This window comes from Pyrgilauda ruficollis, unplaced genomic scaffold, assembly GCF_017590135.1.
Source record: "Pyrgilauda ruficollis isolate IOZ18807 unplaced genomic scaffold, ASM1759013v1 scaffold10, whole genome shotgun sequence".
Classification (NCBI taxonomy): Eukaryota; Metazoa; Chordata; class Aves; order Passeriformes; family Passeridae; genus Pyrgilauda; species Pyrgilauda ruficollis.
Window position 1 is genome coordinate 9,116,883 of NW_024508101.1, and position 23,218 is coordinate 9,140,100.

Genomic DNA, 23,218 nt, shown 5'->3' on the forward strand with positions numbered 1-23,218 from the left:
GATGGCGGCGCGGGTGTCGCAGGGCCCGGCAGCCCGCGGGCGCTCTTAGGCCGCGGCCCCCCCGCCCCGCCGACCCCGGGCGGGCTCCCAGCCGCCCCGGCCCCTCCCGCCCTCCGGCAGCGGCGGCCGGCAGGATGCTGCCCTCGCAGGAAGCCTCCAAGCTGTACCATGACAACTACGTGCGGAACTCGCGCGCCATCGGAGTGCTCTGGGCCATCTTCACCATCTGCTTCGCCATCATCAACGTGGTGGTCTTCATCCAGCCCTACTGGGTGGGCGACAGCGTTAACACGCCCAAGCCCGGGTACTTCGGGCTGTTCCACTACTGCGTGGGCAGCGGGCTGGCGGGCCGGGAGCTGTCGTGCCGCGGCTCCTTCACCGACTTCAGCACCATCCCCTCGGGCGCCTTTCAGGCGGCCGCGTTCTTCGTGCTGCTCTCCATGGTGCTGACGCTGGGCTGCATCACCTGCTTCGCCCTGTTCTTCTTCTGCAACACCGCCACCGTCTACAAGATCTGCGCCTGGATGCAGCTGCTGGCAGGTACACACTGGCACCGGGAACCACCGGCACTGGGAACGCCGGCCTGCCCCGGGCCTGGCGGCGGGGACGGGTGGGGAGAATGTGGGCAGCGCTGAGCATGCGGCACCCTGGGATCCCCCGGCAGTGGTAGTGGGGTCCCTGGCTGCAGGGAACAGCAAGGTTGCTCAAGGAAGCTGGGCTGAGTCCAAACATAGCAGGGTCGTGGATCCAGGATCCAGCCCCACAGTTTCTTGGGACACCCAGGCCAGGTGCTGGTACTGACAGATGAGTGGGAATGGGCACGCGTTTGGGACGCTGGCACCGAGGGCTCCCTGGTATCCCCTGGCCATGAGGAACACAAGGGCTGCTCCAGAAAGCTGGGCTGGGTACATGTACTTTGTGTCCATAGGGCATCCCAGCCAGGAGCTGGCCCTAGGACTTCCCAGGCCTTCCTGGGACAAGCAGGCCAGGCACTGGTACTGACAGAGCACCACAAACAGCTGCTGGCTTTACGCTCTGGCACCTGTGTCCCCAGGCAGAGGTTGGCCACAGGGACCATTGGGATCACTCCAGGAAGCTGGATGGGTACGAACACTGTAGGGCCATGGGTCTTCTCAGCCAAGAAATGGCCTCAGGACACTCCACGGCTTCCTGGGACATCCAGACCAGGCACTGGCACCAGGAATGGTCACACCTGCTCGGGGTACTGGAGCCTGGGATTCTCCAGGCAAGGTCTGACCCCAGAGAAACATAAGGCACCCTGGGACACAGCCAGAGAGCTGGATCAGGGACCCACTTCAGGTGACCCCAGAACAGGCACCAACCCTGGGACACCCGGACAGTCTGGATGGTCTGGATCCCTGGGCTAGGGACCCACCTTGGGGCACTTCAGTACACCCTGGTCAAGGACCAGCATTGGGACACCCTACAACATGGCCTAGGACACACTGGATCATCCCCCTGAATCCCTGGGGATTCAGACACCCCAGCACACTCCACATCAAGGACTAGCCTCCCGGTCAGCCCCAGAGATGTGGGGTTTTCTCCAATAGATTCTTGCTTTAGGGGAACACTCAGCCCCCAAAGGGACCCCACCACTGAAAGAAGCCCATGCATGGATCCCCCATCCCTGTAAAAGCACCCTTCAGTTCCCCCTTAAAGACATATTGTACCAGGCCCCCTCTCTCCTGCGCTATGAAAGGGCTGTGAGGATAGAGGCCTCCCCTGCTCTCTCCAGTGCTTCCCACAGAGGCACACTATACATTTCCCTTGATGTCTCCCCAGACATGACCACTCAAGCCCAGTAATTAACCACCCCCCCACCAAAGTGACCCTGTCTATAGATCCTCCTTAGATCCCTCCACAAATGAAACCCCACTGTAGATGTACCCCAAGACCTTCACAGACTCGCTCCTCAAAGTGACACTCTATAATAACCCAGACCTTTCCCCACAAGGGGACCTGATGCCTATATTGATAAGGATCCCAAGTATCCCCTTATGCACAGACTTCCCAGGTGTCCTCACACAGGGTCTGTCCTTTTGGGAGAAAGATCCTGAGGAATGATGTTGAACTTCTATTGGTAGCAAGACCCTTCACTTCCTTCTCTGCACAGTTTTACACAGGTGTGGACAAACACTTACTCTCCACTGCATACTAAGTTTGAATAGACCTAGAGCTTCCACTGGAAGGATCTACAGTGCTCCTTATTCCTAATGGAAGGACCTTGTTCATTCCTTCTGTGAGAGGGGCCCCAGTCCTTGATGTGGAAGGATCAGCCCCTCTGTGTGAGGACCTTTCAGCTAGCCCAGCTCTTTCCCTTGCAGCTGGCTTGGGCTGGAAAGCCTGACCTCCCCTTACCCAGATCAGGACCACAGCCAGACCTGGAGCTGCCTTGGCTTATCAGGAAATTCCCTCATCTTTAATTTTCCCCGTCCTGAAGATTTATCAGTTTAAAGTAAGCTCAGAGCCCAAATCCTACTGATTGTCGGCAGCTTAATCAAGTGGCATGGAGTGCCCAGCTGCTGCTGCTGCTGCACAGGGAGCTGTGTGGCAGAGGGCACTGCACTGGAGGCAGCCCTGGGTCTTCTCCCCAGTGCCTCCTGTCCTGTCCTGGCTCAGGTTTGGGTGGCCATGACAGCACTTTGCTGTTGTCACCTCTGGGTACCTTTCACCTTGCCTTGGGGCTTATCCTTAGTCAGACTTTGCACCTTGTAATTACACATGTTGCTGAAAACTGCATTTGTGGGAACCCTGAGTGCTCAGCTCAGTGGGGCCATGGGCTGGCTCTTCTGGCCCCAGCCAGCCCAGGTTGGCTTGGAGCTCTCCCAGAGCAGCATGGCTCCATGGCTTCTCTGTCAGGGAAAGTCCAAGGCACCATTAACAGAGACTGGCCCTCCACCCTACCCTGAGACAGGACAACATGAGAGAGCTGCTGTCCTACAGGACAGGCTGATGTTCTCTTCAGGGAGGGCCTGGATGCAGAGGTGGTGGTGTGGTGTGTCCCAGCAAGACAGTCTTGTCTGGCAGGGGTCAGGCAGAGCCAAACTTCCCTGGGAATGTCTGAGGCAGCCACAGGTGGATTGTTACCTTGTGCATGGAGAAGGAGCTGCCATGACCTATGGAGAGAGTTCCATAGGCCAGATCTTATGGGTAAGGCAGAAACATAGCCCGATGCAGGCTCTGGCACATCATTATGGCAAACTTCAGAGGTTCAGCTAGCTGGGAGGTTGGAGGATTCTGTCAGAGCTGAGAGTTTGGAGGAGCAGAGAAGGAAAGGAAATTCCTCCTGCCTCAGTGAGGGTTTAGCTGAAGGACTTGCTCTACTACAGCAGAAGCAACTGTGAGGCCCAAAGTCACTTGGTCTCACTGGTGAAAGCCATGTGAGGCAGGTGATGGGCAGAGAGATGGAGCAGAGGTGTCCCCACCCCATCCCTGTGGGATGGCCAGTGCAGAGTGAAGGGCTGCTGATTGTGGGCATGGATGGGCTCTTAGAGGAGCAAAAACAAGTGCAGGAATGTGGGGGAGGAGGATGAGGAATTCAGGATCTCTTTCAAAAAAACCAAAAAAAACCAACCAACTTTAAATCATCGATGTCTAATTAGTGGACAACAATCAAGGCAGGGTTTAATTAGAGCTTGACAGAAAGCTCCAGCTCAAAAGCCACTGCCCCCCTAGGAGGAAACTGGATCTAATTAAGAGGAAAGACTCTGCTTTATCGCAGATAGAAATGTGGCCATCTGCCCTGTTCAAAATCCCAGTAACGCAAAACTGGAGATTTTGCTAAATCCTTCTGTTATAAAACCAGAGATGGGTCCTTAACCTGAGCACGTCAACAACTGTGTGACTGACAGCACCTGATGCCACCCCAGAGCTCCAAATTAGCGGAGGAGCACCTTCAGAAAGTTCCATGGGATGATGCTTGAAGAGAAATGGGCTGTGAGGGTGATCCCCCTTGGGATTTGTCTGCAGGAAATCAGAGCATAGGAATACACCACGACCAGGAGCCTGAGCATTTCCTCTGATTCCCCAAGACTCTGCTGTAGCATAAGACACAGTCACCCTGTGAGTTTACTCCGAGCTTTGAACAAAGTTGTCCTGGTGCCCAGCACTAATGCCCCTCAAGACAGCTCAGCCAGCTCTGTGTGACACTGCGTCCATGTGCCTCCCATCAGGATGATTACCCTGAGTGGTACCCAGGGTTGTTTCCAGAGGGCCTTTGGTTTTGTACTTACAGTCTATTGAGGGTCAAAAGAGGCAGCCAGCTGATCACACCATCCCGCTTGCATGGAAGAATTGACTGGCCACATTTAAGGTGTTTCCCTGTGCTCCAGGTCCAGCAGTCAGTGTGGTGAGACCGTCACACTCCCTCTGTTAGGGATACATGGCACATGGGGTGCTTTCCCACCTGGGGTCATGCTCTTGGCCTTAGGGCTGGGCTCTGTCCTTATCAGTGGCATTTTGGCATTGATTGTGCCATGTCCAGCCACCTTGCCTGATGGAGAATGTGGTGATACATATCCATCTGAGCTCTTTTCTCCTTTGGGAGACTCCCTTCAGAGCTACACCTCTCAGATGGGCCCTTCCAAGGCCTGAGATCAGAGGCAGGTTCTTAAGCAGGGCTTCATCTTCTGCACCGCAGCTGTGTTTGCCACCATCTCAGTGGGGACCCCTTGCATGGCATGGTTTTGGCATATCCATGGAGAGGAGGAGTGAGGGAATTGTTGCCAGCTGCTGGGCTGAGCATGGTGGAGCTGTGTAGTGGCGTGGCCTCAGCCCCAAGGGAAGGCAGGATCTGGCCTGGAAGAGTGCTACAGCCCCAAAACCCTCCCTGGTTCTGGCAGCAATGCAGTGGCTCTGCTGAACCACATCAGGACAGGCTCATCTTCCTGACTGTGACTTGCTGGAGACCCAAGTCCTTTCAGAGACTCTGAGGTTTCAAAATACTGTTTTCATGGATATAAAAGTCATTCATTGAAATTCTTAATGAAAAAATATGAGGCAGATACCACTGCTGTAAAGTGGCTTGGAATGTAACTGGGACAGCTGCTGAGCATGAGACTGCCCAGGGAGGTTGTGGGGTCTCTGTCTCTGGAGTCTTTCAAAACCCATCTGGACATGTTCTTGTATCACCTGCTCTAGGTGACCCTTCGCAAGAGGGTTGGACTAAATGATCTCCAGTGGTCCCTTCCAACTTTAACCATCCTGTGACTCTGCAGTTTATCCTCAAGCCCTTTCTCTGTCAAAGGGAGCAATATTGCCCGTGTACGAACCACTTCCACCTGCTGACCTTGCAGCAAAAATAACAGCACCGCAAAACCCCTCAGCACTTGCTGAATTACTGTCTTCCGGACCCCCAAAAAAAGCTTTCCTGAAGATTCCCCTCTTCTTCCCCTACCATTCAGGTCTTGCAGAGGGGACAGGAGCCGGGCTGCAGCCCATCCCTTGCATCCGTGCAGCGCCGTGCGCTCCGCAGCAGCAGCAGCCGCGGGGTTTGCGCGGCAGCGCAGCGCTCCCGCCGCGGCTCAGTGTGCCCGAGTACTCGCGGGGAGGGGCTGAGCCGGGCGTCTCGGAGCCGCTCGTGTCCTGGAGCTTACATCCCTGAACTGTTGTTCCAGATAAAGTAACTGTCAGTTCTGATTCATACAAACTCATAACTCTATTCTGAATCCTGCTGATTTTTTGGCACAAAAACAGCCTGTGGAGCAAAACGCCGTAAGGGAGCTCGTGTCTGTGTAAATGGCCGGTGCTCGCCGTCCAGAGCACGCTGCCCTTAATGTTGGTTTATTTTTGAGGGATTTCAGTTTTTACGGGGAGGAGGGGGGATTGTGTTTGTCCCCTTTCCTTTTGGTGCTCAGCTCTCAGGAGGTTTTCTGGTGAGAAGCAGCTACTTTAGACCCCAACAGTACAGCCCAACCCCTGTTCCCCGAGGTTTTTGCATGTGCTGTCCCCATGCCAGGTTTAAAAAGCCCATTTTGGACCCAGTGATTGCTGGTTTCCCCCCATCACCTCACATCTTCCTGTTTGTGTGTTCTGTGGTGGCGTGATGCTCTGGGGGAGGTCACATCTCAGCTGCAGGTCATGTCCTGAGCTACTTCCACCCATGCCAGGCAGAAGCAGTAAAAGCCAGTTTTCATTCACACCTGCAGACTAAACTAGACAGAAAAAGTAATTTTAAAAATCAGATTTTAATCCTGCAGGCACAGCTGCTCAGGACAGGGGCAGTGGTACTCAGCAAACATGGGGGTTACTCAGACAGTCCAAATTAGCTAAATGCACCTTGTACCAGGAGATGTTGTCCTGCCAGGAGGAGCCTCCTCTTTCTGCTCAAATCTTGCTTCGGTGTTGCAGCCTGAGTCATAACATTGCATTCCCTTTGATTAATTTATTTTGTGAGGATATCAAAAGCCCTTGAGATGCCCATGTTGTTTCTAATGAACCTTGACAAGGGAGCACTGAGGAGTGAGAAGCCATGAACCAGCTGTAAAGCCAAGAAATGCCAGCTTTATGGGGTCAGAGCTCCCACCCCAGCAGGATCATCCTCCCTCTGCATGCACCCTGTCCCAGTGATCACTGAAATGCCTGCTCTCAAAACTGTCTTTACAATTGGAAAAACTCTAGAAAAGGGAGTTGGAGCCCAGGGCCTAGGGGCAGGATGGCAGCTGTGGGGTATGACAGACCAGCCAGCCATTCTTGGTGGCACTGACAGTGAGGACTGGCATCACACACTCAGAAAAACAGGAATTAAAAGCAAAATGGACAGGAGTTGGGTTATTTTTTCCTCTTATAGTGGTTCTTCATAGGAGTCATCACCTGGTGCTTTTCTTGTGGTTGCAAGGCATAGAAATTGGCTGCTTTAAACAAAACCCAAGGTTTTCCTGCAGGTCTGCAAGGGGTCTTGGGGCATTTGGAGGTAGGTGCTGGAAAAATGGTGCTGCAGGCAGAGCCCTGACCCTGCATCCCTCCGGCCTGTTGGAGAGGCCAGCACCAAGGCCTGTGGACTGTGTGGGGATCCCCTCCTTGTTCTTGCTCTGCTTTTCAAAGTCACTCCCTGCTGCAGGCACGGGAAGGTGTTTCCAGGACATTGGGCGGCCTGGGGAGTGCAGAAAAGGGAATTGCTTGTGACACAGCAGAGGACTCAGCTTGCTGCTGGGAACACATAGGCAGATGGGAAAGGCAGAGCACTGAGCTGCTCTTCACCAGGAGAGCACCTGCCTTCAGTAGCTCAGCCCCACCTCAGCCACTTCCCAGGGAGCTGTAGAGTAGTGACGGGTTTTTGGGAAGAGGCCAGTCACCCTCAGGCAGAGGCATTTAGGTGTGTGTGGTGACTTGGGCATCCACCTCTGTCCAGCAGTAAATTTGTTGTTTAATTCTGTCAAATGGGCTGTGAGGGCACGGGCAGAAATCCTGCAGCTGCTCGGTGTGACAGGACACCCTGTGCCCCGGTGCAGTACAGAGCAGGCACACAGGGATGAGAGGGATCAGAACAAGCAGACACAGGCTGGAGCCAGGCAGTGTCCTGGCAGTGGCCATCACTGCATGTTCTCTGTGACACTGCTGTGACAACCCACCGCACAAGTGTCTCCCATGCCTTTTTGAGCCACCCTACTTTTGCCTTAGACCCTGTCTCTCCTGTCCTCTATGAGTGTCATGGCATCACTGCCTGTCCTGCCATGTTTGGGACCTGCAGATGTCCTGGGAGAGCCTCTCACCTGTGGTGTTTTCAGAGTGGTGAGCTCTTGGCAGGCTTCTGCTTTACCTGGGCAGCTGGACCCACCTTTACCCCAATAATAGCTCAGGAACGCAGAGAACATCACACTGCCTGCAGAGTCCAGGGATAGAGCCAGGGGCTGCTGTTCTGCTCCTGTGAAGGACTGACTGAGGGCTGTGCACAAAGGCTAGGAGCCTGCCCGAGGCCTTGCTGGTGTAGGTAAAATTGGTGCCTGATTTTTTAACTCATATTTGCCTACCATCTTGGGCACAGCCCCTGTTCTCCTTTGGGCCCAGAGTGGCTGTTGCTGAAGCCTGCTGCCCACCCAGGCAGCTGGAGCTGCTGCTTTCTGTGCTTTCTCCCAGCCTCACTGCGTACCTGTGGTTCTTTCCTCCTCCTCTATGATTTCAGCAGATTTCTTAGAACTGTGCCCATTTCCAGGCTGGGTTGTGCCAGCCTGAGCAGTGCTGTGGGGGTAAACCCACCCCTTGCTGGGGATTGTCACAGAGCACCTTAGCTTGTTTCACAGCTGCACTGCACTGGGAGCTCAGAGGATCCTAAAATCCTCTTAGCATCTCTGCTTTCACAGGAACAGTCCCTGGCACAGGTCTGCTGCACCTGATCCCCTTTAATTCAGGCCCTCAGCTGAATTAATGCCATCCTATTCCAAGGTGCCCAGGTCAGCAGCAGGCCAGGCTGCTCCTCACCATTTACCATGCAGTGCATGGCGTTGGTGCTGATTGTGTTTCTTGCAGAGGGATGGTTTTGGGTTGGCCCAGTCCCAGACAGGCTGTGCTTCGCCGGGAATCCCTGGTGACGATGTGCTGGAGACACCGGCTTGGCTCTGTGCAGCCCTGTGGTGCTGGGGTGGCAGCAGAGCTGTGCATTGCAGTAAATCAGCATGCAGGGTAAATCAGCACTGTCCACAGACACTTTTACCAAGGGGGTTTGCTGTGTGTGTGTGGAGTCAGAGACCAGGCAGCAGCTGCTGCATATTATGTGCCAGTGTCCCCGTCCTTTCCTGGGTGCAGTGTGATGCCCTGCAGGCACTTGTCTCCCTCCTGGGATTTCCCTTCCCCATGGAAAGCAGTGCAAAACACATGCCAGCACCCAGAAAGCTCATGCCAGACCGCCAGCTGCCTGCCTACAGGGTGTTTGCTGAAAAGGATGGAGAGAGAACTTGTTACTGGTGTGGGCACAAACATCTTGCTTCTTCCTTAACTCAGGGCAAAAGTACCTGCAGGGAGTCACAGCCATCATTACTATTTTTAGCTTTTCCAGCTGATATGGGGTGAGGAGCTTTTGTACTTGCTGTAGTCAGAAAAAGTCACCTCCTTACCTCGATAGTCACAGGCTTTGTCTTGGCATTTCCATCCCTGTGTTCCTTGATGTCTCCTTGCTCAGCACAGAGTGTGCTGGGTGGAGGCCTGCTGGGAAGGTGACCCCTCTGGGAGTGGTGCTTGCAGGCTGTGGGGTGGTCAGGTATGGGGGCTCCTGGGGATTCCAGTCCTCTCCACAGGCAGCATCCTTGCCTGCAGTGCACCGGTAGCTCCTGCCCACATGCAGGGAGCTTGTAGTGATGAGGAAAGCCCGTGGGCAGCCACTGGTGCCGTGGCTGATGCTGGTAGAAACCAAGAGCCTGAAGTCCCTATTTGTGCGTGGGCCAGGTTTGGGACAGCCAAAAACGCAGTCCCTGGGGCTTCCGAGGCAGTGGTGGCTGTCACCTGCCACGTTGCCAGGCTGTCGTGGGGCCAAGGTGGGGTCCCTGCCAGACATGGGCTGCACTCATGTACTGACTGGGGGGCTCAGCACCAGCACTGCCACTCCATTGTCTCTGATGCTTCCCCCTCCTCTCCCTCTTGCAGCGCTCTGCCTGGTGCTGGGCTGCATGATCTTTCCTGATGGCTGGGATGCAGAGACCATACGGGACATGTGCGGGGAGAAGACAGGGAAGTACTCCCTGGGTGACTGCTCTGTGCGCTGGGCTTATATCCTGGCCATCATCGGCATCCTCAACGCCCTTATCCTTTCCTTCCTGGCCTTTGTTCTCGGCAACCGGCAGAACGACCTGCTGCACGAGGAGCTCAAGACAGAGAGCAAAGGTCAGCACCATGCTACTGGGGGGATCTTGGGTGGGAGCAGCCTGGGGGGCTTGGCCCCTCTGGCAGCCTAGCAAGAGTCCCATGGGCTTAACTGGCACCTACAAGGCAAGCCAGGCTGGGCAGGGTGGGAGGAAGCTGCTGAGCCTCTGCCCTGCCTGACCTCTCTCTCTTCTGTTTCCACAGATTTTGTTGGCACTGCGGTAAGCCTTAAGTGTCACTGTACTGTCCCTTGTCCCTCTGTGGTGTCTCTGGGTGTGAATGTGCTTGATGTCTGCGTGACATGGATGGGATGGGATGGGATGGGATGGGATGGGATGGGATGGGATGGGATGGGATGGGGGACCTGGCTATGCAGGCAGCAGGGCTGGGGGCAGTGGAGAAGGGAGGCAGCAGGGACAGGGTGGAAGGGATGGGGACAGGCATATGCCTGGCACATGCAAGTAGCACGATGGTGCAGTAAGACCGGGCCAAGTCCATCCCCAACCTGCTGTGCTTTCCCTGCAGAGGATATAAGGCCGACCATCCGCAGCAGGACCCTCTTCCCATGGCCGGCAGCCTGGGCGCTCCCTCCCTGTCCTGCCCTCCATTTGCTGCCAGCGGCCACACAGCGTCCCGCGCCGCCCTCCGGGCCCCGGTGCCCGTGCCAGGGATGCGCCAGCCGCCCGCCGCATCCACGGCCACCTCCATGTCCACGCCGGCACCGCCATCCCACGCACCCTGCCAGCTCCGTACCCACCGCTGCCTGCGGGCCGCCGCCGGGGGAGGATGCCTCAAACCCGCTTTGTTCAAGAACAGAATCCAGCTGCGGTTTTGTTTCAAGGAAAAAACAGTCTTGGAGTTTTTAACAGATTTCTACATCCCCAGGACTCCTGACCTGCTGCCTCCCACCCGAACGCGCACCCTGTGACGCCCCGTGCCGGCCGCTCCGGGTCCCGGACCCCTCCCCACTCCCATTTTGTACAGCTCCGTGATCCTGTCTCCACAGCCAGGGGACCCGGTGGCCGGGATGGGGCCCAACCCCTACTTTTACATGTAAATTCATATTCTCTAAACAGGGTAAAGTGACTCGAGCCCCCTCTCCCCCCGCTCCGGGAGTCCAGCCCAGGACATGGTGTTTCCTGGTGCGTGGCTGGGGCCGCAGGCTGCTGCTCGCTCCCCTCAGCATGGGGACCGCGGGGGCCTTGCCGCTGCCGGCCGTGCGACACCCGACTCGCGCCGCCGTTGAATGTAAGCCCTGGTAAGTGGGAGCAGCTGAACATGCAAAACCCCCGGGCGGGCACAGGAGGAACCCCCTGCCAAGACCCCTCCCCGAGCCGGCCGCGGGCTGTTGCCAAACGCCTTCCCTCCCCATCCCCATACGGTGCTTTATCTCCACTGGTGACAGCAAGGCTTTCCCTGCCGCACGGCATGGCCGGGTGTACCCGAGCACTCCTGTACCACCCGGCCTCCTGGCTGTACCTCCCAGGCCCACACACCGCACCCGAGAGCCGACACCCCGGCACGGGTGGCTGCAGCCTGGCTGTGGCTCTGCTGGTCACACCAGAGGGTGTGTGTGCTGGCTTTCCCTGGCCGCAGGGGCTTGGGTCACCACAGCCCTCGCAATGCAATAAAGTCCTCAGCCGTGTCTCAGTGGGAGCAGCTGGGGCTCCTTGCAGGGCCCAGGGCAGGGCCCCCAGGGCTGGTTGGAGCCCTGGCAGGGCTGGACCCAGACACTGGGCAAGGCCAGGGAGCAGGGCAGTGGGAGCAGGGTGGGACCACGGTCCTGGGATGGGGCCACGGAGCGTGCAGGCTGCTGGGGGATGGCGTGAGGGGCTCTGCAGGACCCAGCGCCTCACCCGGCACCAGGGGCGGGCTGGAGCAGGTAAGTGGTGCCCTGAGGCCCTGGGGCGTGGCGGTGGGGGATGGAGCTGTGCCGAAACACCATCTGGGAGCCAAAGCCACCCGGGATGGAGTGCGTGCCAGCACTCCTGCCAGTGCCCTCCGCCAGCCATGAGCCCAGCGGTGCCCACATCCCTCTGACAGCTGCCCCCCAGAACGAGGTCAACAGGAACTCGCAGCGCCCGGGTCTCGCCAGCTTGAGAGTGCTGTTGCCAGCCGAATTGGAAAAACAAACCAAGAAAATCAGTGGAGAAAGGAATACAGTAGCTGTAATATATCTGTATTTTAGTACAAAGTTTGATACAGTGTTTCACAAAACCTTATTGAAAAATATAATTCAAACCAGACAAGCTCGGAGCCCTGTGTTGTGGGGAAGGTTGGGATGGGTTCTTCCTGGCCACCACCAAAGGAGGTGGGAGGCCAAAGAAGCCCCTGTGAGTCTCTTGAGCTGTGGTGGGGAGCCCACCCTGCAGCCTGTGGAGCTGAGCATCCACCCACTTGGGCTGGCACACAATGAGGGCTGGCCAGAGGATCCCCAGAGAAAGGGTCTGTCCCACTTCATGGCAAAGCAGGGGGTGGAGCAGGATCCCATCCATCCCAAGGAGCCTTTGAACTCGTCCCTTCTGCTTGTTCACAGTGCGTGATGAGTGGTCTGTCAGCTCACTGACTAACACAGACTGACAGGAAAATTCATGAAATTAATCAAAAAACTCCTGAAATCAATCGAATTCCAGTGTCTTGATGGAAAAAAAACCACATGGCCGGTCAGTTTAATGACATGCTCTGGTAGAGGAGTGGGGAGAGCATTCCAGGCTGTGTGAGGGCAACGTGGGGAGCTCTGGGACTTGCAGAGAGCTTTGGCCAGGTCTGGCTCCTCCGGTGTGGGACACGCTCACAGCCCAGGTGAGCCCTGCAGATGGCAGAAGAGGCTGAGAAGAGCAGGGCTGGTGCTACCCACAGTTGCTTTCAGGGAAGGAGTAGGGGAGATGGAGCCACTCTTTTGGGGGACACGAAAGGACAGAATGAACCATGACAGATGCTATTCCACAGTGTCAGGGGGAATGTTCTCTCTCAAGTGAGGGCAGTTGAAGACCAGAAGCCATGGGCACCTCAAACCAGCACTTGCAGACACACCTGGCAGGCCCCACGGCAGGCTCAGCGCATGTCAGGCTTCCTAAGGAAAAGGCAAGCAGTATGAAGACCCTGGATACCAGGTTCTGGCACACCAGGAAACAGGTTTTAAAGCAGGTGCAGCGGTGCAGGAGACATCCTCCAAATCCATCTCCTCCCCAAATGAGCTTAGGCAAGAACAGCAGCAGCAGAGCCAAAAATCTCACAACCCCAGCCAGAAGCTCAGGGAATTTCCTAAAGAACAGCAGCTCCCACAGCAGCTCCTAGCTTCACCTGGCAGAAGGCAGGAGGGAGGTCTGCAAGGCTGCTCCTGCCAGGATTTGTTTACCCTGAAGGAGACAGGGAAGAGAGACTTACATGCCCTCACCCTCTCACCCTATGTCCTGGGCACCAGTGCTCAAGGTGGTAAGAAATTCAGCAATACGATTTTTCAAGTTAAGTATTTTTATTATCAAAATTATTACATCTCTTGTGAAAGTTCAAATGTTACAGCATGGTGTAAAAACTCCACTAGAGTAAGAAGCTACAGCCCCCACCTTTCCTAGAGCTTTCCAGGGTCCCTCCCTCCTGCCCCCCTACTGCGCCCGAAGGTGCTGGAGCCTCTGGGCAGGGCCCCCCTGGCCCCCTCCCACCGCCTGGCAGGGCAGAGCCTGTCTGCCCCGTGCTGCTCAGCACGAAAGGGGAGGCTGCACCTCCAGGGCTAAGCCAAGTGAAGTTTACACCTATGTTATACAGTATACAGACACCCAACTGCGGGGTGACAAGTTCCATCCCAACACGCTCACAGCCAGACAGTGTGAGAAAGCTACTCTTTGTTTCAATATTTTAAAAGTCTCCCCTAGGCTGAACAAACACCTGATTTCAGTTGTGAATTAGAGAAATCTGTAACAGTCCTAAAAAAAGAGGAAGAAGACTGTGCATCTGCCAGGAGAGGGGAGACAGACTCACAGCATTATGTTATCCAAGAGAAAGGAGAAGTTCCACTGCAGCACCAGGGATGACACCTGTCATATATTAGCTAACCTACTATGGTTATAACTGAATATAAAATTAGATAAATAAAAACACGCCCGATATTACAGTAAACAAGTGAGAAAGAAGCTGGCAATCGTATGGAATTGAACACACAGCGCACTGTGTCTGGGCTGGCTCTCCTGCCACGCTCAGCGGGTGACAGTGGCTGGGAAAGACCCCACATGGCACTGCCTGGAGAGCCTCTGGCTCAGCACAGACCGGGGTGCCCACCCACCACCCCACCACTGCCCCTTGCAGCCCCCCGTGTGCCGCAGCATCACTTGACTGATCAGGCCCCCGGCCATCCCCTGTGCGTCGCGCACCAGCAGCCAGAGAGCCCCGGCGCGGCAGCACGGCCCCAGCCGCGCTCCTGTTCACAGACTCCTTAAGCGACCTCAAAAACACTCGTTCATGACAGACTGCAATGAAGCAGTACACGACAGCGCACCCCGGATCCTCTGCAGCCACAGGCACGCGCTCCAAACCCCTCCCGTGCTGTTTGCATTTGCGGAGACTCTCCTGTCCTGGAAAAAGCTCCGACGGCGGCAGTGGCGACCCAAGCCCAAAGGCAGCCGTGTGCGCTCGTCTGCTTGTGACTGGAATGATCGTAACGGATTAAAGCCCTCCCCAGAACGCACTGAGAACCTGACCTATAAAGAGATTGGAGTTAACTTCCCCCAACGTTTCCTTTAAACTGCTTTTGAATTCAGAACTGTGTCCATGCTGCATGTGTGACTGTGGCCATGGGCACGGACCAGAGACAGAGGCTGTGCCACAGTCATTGCACTTGAACCATTTTCTTTTTTTTTTTTCTTTTTTTTTCTGTTTGTTTCTTTTTGCTTTTGCAATGTACCCATATGTCAGGGAACTGCTTTGCTACAGTCTCTGCCTCAGAGAAATCTGTGTTCTCCTACCAGGCCAGAGGCCAATACTGCTCACAAATCTCACCCGTGCATTTTCGACCTCAGCCTCTGACCCCTGGCACCCCAGCATCAGGTGCAAGCTTTCAACACCAGCCCAGGAGCCACTTCCAGGGGTGACTGGAAGGAGCTATGGGCAGTTTTGTCCTCCTGAAGTCCAGGCAGCCCTAGGAAAGTCCTGTTTGAGTCTTTACTCCAGAACCTTGAAGCTGCTGCAGTCTGTACTGATGGACACTGCCTCCCCCGCGGTGCGGATAGTGTTGTGCATTGGAAATCACTGCACCCCGGGAACCCTGGTAGAGAACAGACTGCCCCGAGTTCGGCAGGCTGATAGTCCGCAAGTCTGACTGTAGTGAGCGAGCACTTTGGGGAGCGGAGGAAGAGCCCGACACGCCTGTGCAGGGCTGGGAGCCCGACTCCGAGGAGAGAGAGTCCACAGCTGTCTGCTGTGCCGGGCTGGCAGCCGCAGGGCAGCTCTTCCTCAGGAGGCTGCTGCTGACACTGCCAGAGTGCTGCTGGCTGCTGAAATACCCCGAATTCCCTGCAAACAGGGCAGAGGAGTCTGTGGAGACCGAGTGGGCAGGGCTGGAATATGAGGTGGAGGAGAGGGACGTTTCCGAGGAACCATGGGACAGGCTGTGTCCTGTCCTCTGTGCTGCTGCTCGGTAGCTGTATCCAGGAGACGGCGCGAGGTGCCCTCTGTACGGGGAGGAGTTCTGCTGGAGCAGGGTCTGTGACTCTGCCTGGGGACTGTCAGACTGCAGCAGCTGAACAAGGCATGTGGAAAAAAAGGAAAATGCATGTCAGGCTGAATTCCCCGTTTCCTACCTGCTTCTCATCCTGAGGTGCTTAGTGCAGCACTGTGAAGAATGGCAGTTAAGCACTGTTTCCCTCCTTATAAAAGCTTTATTTCAGAATGGGCAGATAAGGTATGAAAGCATTTACCTGGTAGCTGTATCGAGAAGGACTGTAAACTGCTGGTCCTTTGTGGGCTTCTGGAGTGTCTCCTTCTGCTGCATCTGCAATGTACAGGCAAGATGTTAAACTTCACCCCACCGACTGAGGCCACAGCAGCTCCCTCTCAAATGACACTGCACAGTCCAGCCCTTGTGTTCCAGCCACCCCAGCCACCACCATTTCAGAAACTGAAGAAACCCAGCAAAAGACAACTGGGAAACCTTAACATGTGGGAAGAGCCACAGGTGTAAGAGTGGCCACTCCCCTCACACCCGTGTGCTCCGGTTTATCACAAAGCCCACCTGCCTTGGACCAGCCTGTCTGAATGGCCACACCTGGAGATAATGCACTGACACAGCCAGGGCTTCTCTGGCTCTTCAGTAGGATATGAGAGGCAGAAAATGGTTTCTAAGGAGTCATAATTTCTCACTCAGTCTTGGTTACAGGAATCCACATGGATACAGTTACATCTTAGGAGACAAAACTGCCCTTATAGAGGGCTGTCAGCAGGACCTGTGGAGGGTTTTCCTCACAGGCAGATCCAAACCCTTCCAAAGATGGACATCCCATGCTGCCATTTTGGGAACTATGGTTTACAAGCCAACTGAGCTGCTACAAACAGAGATACTCCTGGAACTCAGAAATGCCTGTTTTTCTAACAGGCCAAGATGATGGAAACGCTTTGAGGTTTGAAGGGCACCGGCAGCACACAGCACACTCTGATCCACCTCAGATATGTAAGAAACCAAGAGGAATAAAATGCTTCCTGACAGAGTAAGCCTTTCTTGCACTTCAAGAGCGAGTGAGCTTCTTGTCCTACCATATCACTGAACTTGACCTGGGGTAGGCAAGAAGCACTTAGTGCAGTGACACAGCCACTGTGCCAACTGTGTGCTTCAGCTGCTACCCCTGTAACCATGGCTGGTGATCCTGCTTTGTGCAGGAGGGGTGAAGCTGCTGGGACTAGATGACTTCACATCAGAGCTCTCCTGCAGACTAATGAGACAGAACTGTTTATCTGCAGCATCTCAGGGATTCTCAGCAGCCACATTTGAAATGCCTTGGTGAAACAGTGTTGGTATTAGTATCAAATTTATATGACAGATGTGTCTCAGTCATGAAACAGGACACGCTGCCTCAGTCTGCTCTGTACTTCTGCCAGACAAGTCTGGCTTTGCCCCAGCTGCACTGACACAAGCATCAGTGCCACAAGTGCCCGTGGTTCTGCTGCCATTGTCCTCTCTGTGCTACACCACAGTGCTGGCTTAGCTAACACGGATCTGGATGTAGCCCTTGCTGTTCTTGAGGCTCAGAAATTCCCTGAGGGCACAGGCCTGCAGAGAGACTGGGGCGTGAAGCTTCCAGCATGTGTCCTGTGCCACCTTCCATTTCTGAAATGTCATTGATGCAGCAAGGGGCTGTTTGGTGACATTCCAAGCAATGCCTTAAGTGTTAGCTTTCCTATTTTTCAGATTCTGTACTACTTTAGTGTGTAACTCTGAGCTTCATATTACGTGTTAGCAAGTTCTCTTCACAGGGTAGGTAGACAAAACAATCCTTTTGCAGCTTGTCCAAGGACAACTGTCACAAGCTTGAGGCCCGAAAAGTATAAACAACAGTGAATTGAAAAGAGAAAAACAAGGAGGATGGAACTTCATAACCCAAAGCTATAATTGCACAATTAACTCCAATATGCAAATGGACTGAAACTTATAAAAGTGTGAGACCTTGTGACCGGTCATTCATTTTGTGACCATTTTGGGTTCATCTTGGTGTAGCCTGGCCAGGCTCTTGTACTGCCCAAGGTGTATCCATTAAGGCCTTTTAATAAATCCCTACTTTATTCTTTAACTCTGCCTAGCCTCTGTTCTAGGTCAGCCTTCTCAAGGCATCACAAGTACTGCAAGATAACAAAATTCAGAAGTTTAGGGCATGTTTTGTTAAAAAGTCACACAGAAGAGCTGTTCAATTCAGAGATTGTTGTGATTAACAGAAGTCAAGTATGAGAATCACATGAAACCTAAAGATTTCTGGAAGAAACTGTTTCTTAAAAGGCTGGGCACACCAGTAGGGCTACACAATTTACTGGCAGTGCCTGCTCCCAGAAAGAAACCTTGACAAGTTAAAGACTACTGAAAGACTAAATTACAAATGGTAAATAAACTATGACCTTTCTGAATTTGCTTTATGTAAACTTAGAAGCTAGAGCCAAATGTTCCTCCCCCATTCTCAATACCTGCACAAGGGAAGGACATGAATAACTGCTTTTCTTGGCTGTACTGGCCCGTGTCAACCTAAAGCATATATGAAGTGAAGGTTTTGCTGAGAGCAGCTGCAGTTCTCAGAAGCGTGCAATGCACACAAATTCCATTTCACTGCTACATGCCTCATCAGCAAACCCTCCAACTTTGGGATTTTTTAGTTCCTGTTAATATTATCTGTTCCAGCAGCAGCAAGTGAAAATGTGCATCTTCATAACTCCTCCAGGTGCTACCAGGAACAGCAGGGACTCAGCCACCCATTTGTTTCACTAAGAAGCAGAGCAGCAAATGGGGGAGGGGAGGTGGCTCAAAGAATCTAAACAAGAATCTAAACAAGCTGCTGAAGAAATTGCCAGAGCAAGCAAAAAAGGAAAAAAAGTACTTTGCTGCGCTAGGATGAAGGAAACAAGATGACTTTTGTCAGCTGCAGCATTAGGTTTTCACAACTCACAATGGGATGGGGTTTATGTAACAAGAAAGAATTTATCACTGCAGATGAAAGTTTAACTCCATCCTAAGTCTTGGGTGACACTGAAGAGCTAGAGCTGTACAAGTTACATTGGGCAAAGAGCTGTTCCAAGAGCCTGCATTTTGCCTACCCCTCCAAAAAATAACCAGGAAAACCACTTCCACTGGTATGGGAAAGACAGGGAAAAGACTCCCAATGGGGTCCCACGAAACTGACATATTTGATAGGGAAGAGGACTTCCTCTCAAGACTAGATAAAGAAAAAGCACTGAAAGAATGTGCTTAGGTGTACAAAACCAGGTGAACTCCAAATATTAATTCAATTTTCAAAGCTGGTCTCAAACACACCTCACTGCAGTCTGACTTGGAATGAAGAAAATACATACTTGCTCTAAACTGCTCAGAAACAAGGTAATACACTTGTCTGCATGTTCACCCATTGTCCATTAAATGACAGCTCTTTCAGAGCATAGGAGGTGCTAACCCATCTGTCCAAGGACAAAGAAGCTGTCCCTGTCAGAGTGAAGGTGCAGGCAGTCTTGAATTCAATCCTTAGAAAAAAATCTAGAAGTCTTACAGGTCTAACAGGAGAGGGATACAGGCTCAAGCAATATCTGAATAACAGTAAAGTCTGGTTTGCAGAAGGCAGCTTTGATAATGTCGAAGGTACAGCTAACCAACTTCACAGACAAGTTGGCAAAGTTATGCAAGCACATAATTTCCCACCAAGCAAACATCCCCAAGTTTCACTGTCCTACCTGCATCTCTCTCAAGAGCACAGTCCTGGCTAGGGGAGGATTCGTGTCTCTGGGACACCTTTGCTCCGCTCCGCAGCACCTTCTCCAGCATCCCCCGGCCCTCCCGCAGCCTCTCCACGGACGTCGGGACCATCCTGCAACAAAACCCCAGGCACAGCTGAGCAGTGCTGTGACACAGCTGAGAGCAATGTCACCAGTGTCACCAGAGACCACCAGCTCTTTAGATGGATGAGGAACAAACTTCTGAAATGCTTCTGCCATGTAAAAAACTCCAGTGGGATTTCAGACTGCTGGTCCCTGCTACCATGCTGCCACTGCCCTCAGAACACCAAGTCTTTAATCAAAAACATGGTATAAGCATCCAGTTCAGTAAATCACCTGGTTACAGAAAAATTACTTTGAGAGTCAAACCTTTTTTTGAAAATCCTGGTATTGGCTTAAGATTAACTGCAGTTATTTTGCATAATTATGTTCATTCAAACTAAGCAGAAGCAAATTCAATACCTTCATGATAATACAGTGCCAAGACAATATAGTTGGATACTGCAATATTCCTAAGCAGAGCTAGCTGGGCCATTCTGCCCACTAATGCCACTTTGTCATGTTAATTTTGTAGTGTGAAAACTTTCTACTCAAGATTATGCTAGATATTGTTCCATTCTTTAAGTGTCTTGTCTAATGGTGACAAAGAGGTGAACTTTAGGGCTTTCCTAAAGCCAAACTGTTGAAGAAAAACAAAAGCTACAAGACAAACCTCAGGCCCCTGAGTCAACATTCCATCTACCATGCACAGAACCATCCAAATCTCTTTGGAAATATGTCTTTTAATCTAGAGACAGCATCACTATGACCAGGGATTTACAATGCCTTTACTCTAGACACTGATGAATTTGTGCCTTAAAAATGCCTGAATTTAAATATTTAGATTATATTAAATGCATTGCATATGATGGAAGCATGCATACTAAGTGCATATTGACTGATTTCTGTATTTAATTTTTGTTAAGATATATTGAAAACTGTGCTTTCCATTAGGGATTTTTTTTATATTTTGTTTGCTTGGAGACTTGTTTTCTGCAAGGCTGGGTTTACTGGGCAGCAGCACATCTGTTTACATTGTGATGGCTTTATCCTGGCAACTGAAATAGACAAATCATTGTGGTTTTCTTTTTTTTTTTTTTTAATGAAAGCTATTCTCAATTATTGCAGAATTCGGCAAAAATCTGGAAGACTACGCATTAAGGCACGGAATTTTAGTTCCACCAATTTCTTTTGTTCCTAATATTCTTGTAGATGTCTGGAAATGTATCTGATATATAAGCACACAGAGTGAAAGATGAAACTGGGTCACTTTACCTCAGTAACAGGTTCTAATATATTTTTTAAAAGTAGAAAGTGAGTGTACGTTTGTCAGCCATGCCCATTAAAACTCAGATACCGAAGAATTTTAAAGGCAGCAAATCTGCTTAATCCCACTTCAAAACATATCAGCATGGTTTCAACTTTATATCCAGTGTCCCATAACAACTGGATCTTTATACCCACACAATACTTACTCCTGAAACCATGTGGGAAACTGAAGCCAGAGCAGGACCTGCTGAGGGAGCAGCAGATGAAGCTCAGAGAACACAAAAGATGGTACTAAAGCAAGGATGCCACACTGACACCTCACCCTGAACTAGTTTTAGTTCATTCAGCTGGTTGGCCTTTTTCCTACTCTTTTACAGGCAGAAGGAAGTAGCAAAGGAGAACAACATGGGCTATTACCACTTTTATAGAATATTTGAAAATAAAATAATGATGATAAACTAATCATTAGCAGACTGCCTCAGCTGTGGCCAGTCCCAATATCTGGCAGAAGGTCCTCTGGTAGACAAAAAACTGTCAGAGAGGTAAAAGACAAATTGTTTCCATTAAACTCTGCTTGAAAAGTGATGGAAAAAGGAAGGAAACAGATCTATTATTCCTGCAAATTCACCAAAGTGCTTTCAACACAAACTTCACACTTCTCATTGCCCTCAGCACTGCTTTGAATTTCTCCTCATGCCACGCCCTGCCATTACCCGAGCAGTGACCCAACCATGTATGTGGAGATCAGCATCAGAAAAAGGGGGTGTGTGTCTGTGTGTGCCTTTCTGCTGGTGGTGTGCACAGCCAGAACCAGACCCCAGGGCAGCAGAGCCAGTGCCCTACACAGATCCAGTCAGCAGAACCTCCCAGCCATCACTGGCACCAGAATGCCACACTTGGCAATTCAGTACACTCCTTCACGTTTTGGACCAGGTTAGAACTTTTTGAAGACTTTCCCCTTATCAAACCTTCTCAGGGTAACCATGAGAAAGGGTTTGTCCATGCCTTCGGCACGCCACTGACCAGAGTCTGGTAAATTAGCAAAGTTGGAGTTGTTGCACAGTCCCTGCTTCTCAAATGCAAAGCCACAGAGGCCTGTGGGCTTTCCTTCAGAACAGGAGTGGACTTGGTATCACACATGTCCAAGAAGAGTGAAGGTTCTTTCATTGCCTGGGCAAGACCTTATAACCCAAGACCTCAAAATGGAACTTGTGGAAGAGCAACAACTGCTTGAGTTTGTACCTTTCAACACATATTTTTGATATCTAAACCAAGAACTAAAAGACAGGCTGAGAAGAGTGCTGGTATCCTTCACAGTTGTTTAGCAATTATGAAAGAGAACAATACCAAGAGACCCAAATGAATCCATCTCACTGCACATATTGTTACGGAAATGCCCCCTGGGGAGCTTGGTCCTTCCCTGGAGGGGAATCTCAGGCTTGCTTGGAAGGATAACACTCACCACCTACTGCTGATGCTCTCCTGGGATTTACTGAGCGATGATGAGGAACTACAGCCCCTTGAGTCCGGTGGGCTGATGTCCTCTAGGTGAGGCAGGGAGGGATGAGAAGGGGAGAAGCCGCTCTGTGGGGAGGACGGAGTTCGCGCGGTGGAGCCTGGCGGGCCGTTCCCGTCCGCGTCAGCCCCGGGGCCGCCGCCCTGCCGCGTCGGGGTCCCCGCGCTGCGCCCGGACTCCCCGCCCTCCTTGGCCTCCTGTTTCCGCTTGCGGTACTCCAGCAGCGATACCTGGGGGAGCAAATACAGCCATGGGCCAGGGAACACAGAGGAACAGGACACGGGGAGGAACAGACCCACACACTGTCCAGAAATGTCTTCTGGGTCTGCAGGTAAAACGTGAAAAGGTATATTGGGATTATCAACTCTTGCTGGATCTGCAGGCGCTCCAGAAAACAGCTAAGTGGTGCAAATTCAGACTGCCATGATCACCCTCCTTTTACTTTTTATGACCAATACATCAGTAGAAACATCCAGCTCATTTGCTTCTCTAACCACCTGGATTTTCACATTACTTCAGGAGATGCATATTCAAGCAATAAGCGTCTATAACCTCCTCCTCTCAAAACCCTCTATTACAGTCTCTCTGGTTCATGACAATTTGTAACTTTTTTTCAATATCTGTACATCCCTAAAACAAGTAACAAGAGTCTTCTTTACAAAACTGCTATCTTCAGTGCCCAGTTCATCTGCACTAATTCAGCCACATTAACACTAAAAGCTTGGCAAAGCCTTGCACAGAATTTTAACTTGCTTAGAGCAGGTTCCTGCTATGAAGGCATTGCAAACTTCAGCCCTACCACCAAAACAAACTGCTTGTAGCCAAGGTAGAATGTGTTTTGGGCAAAGCAGTCTCAGATTTATCAAAGACACCGACCAGAGATAAAGCAGCCTTGGAACACAAGGTCAGCAGAACCAAAAATAAACAAATATTTCCAGCTGGGCACTTACCTTTCAGCATGCCTTCCCTCAGAGTTATGATGAGGTAAGGAGCCATAAAGGACTCACAGAAGGCAGCTCTGCTGAAGAATTTATCAGCTATGACTCAATGCCCATACAGAAGGCTTTATGATGCTAAAATATTGAACAGGTTATTTCCAAAAGTAACTCAACATATGAAGGTTTTAAGTTAAAT

General features: G+C 52.1%; 2 protein-coding genes across 4 annotated transcripts in view; one reads left to right on the forward strand and one right to left on the reverse strand.

Moving 5' to 3' along the window:
- The first annotated feature begins 6 nt into the window (after positions 1-6).
- On the forward strand, positions 7-12,054 carry LHFPL4 (LHFPL tetraspan subfamily member 4). 2 transcript variants are annotated; one of them, XR_005954535.1, is made up of 5 exons: positions 7-540; positions 9,595-9,831; positions 10,015-10,031; positions 10,336-11,068; positions 11,854-12,054. XR_005954535.1 is itself a non-coding variant. In XM_041459808.1 (4 exons), exons 1-4 carry the CDS (start codon positions 135-137, stop codon positions 10,342-10,344), a joined length of 669 nt encoding a protein of 222 aa, XP_041315742.1. In that variant the 5' UTR covers positions 7-134; the 3' UTR covers positions 10,345-12,054. The 2 variants fall into 2 exon arrangements, 1 of the variants encoding a protein (XP_041315742.1); XM_041459808.1 differs by having other exon boundaries at positions 10,336-12,054.
- A 1,212-nt stretch (positions 12,055-13,266) lies between these two features.
- SETD5 (SET domain containing 5) overlaps positions 13,267-23,218 on the reverse strand; it is a 65,250-nt gene continuing 55,298 nt past the window's right edge. For both annotated transcript variants that reach the window (XM_041459787.1, XM_041459795.1), the window contains 4 exons: positions 22,031-22,314; positions 19,219-19,352; positions 15,720-15,793; positions 13,267-15,541 (listed from right to left, as the gene is read on the reverse strand). In XM_041459787.1, coding sequence (XP_041315721.1) covers positions 14,942-15,541; positions 15,720-15,793; positions 19,219-19,352; positions 22,031-22,314 — 1,092 coding nt within the window. In that variant the 3' untranslated portion in view covers positions 13,267-14,941. The remainder of the gene's footprint in view (positions 15,542-15,719; positions 15,794-19,218; positions 19,353-22,030; positions 22,315-23,218) is intronic.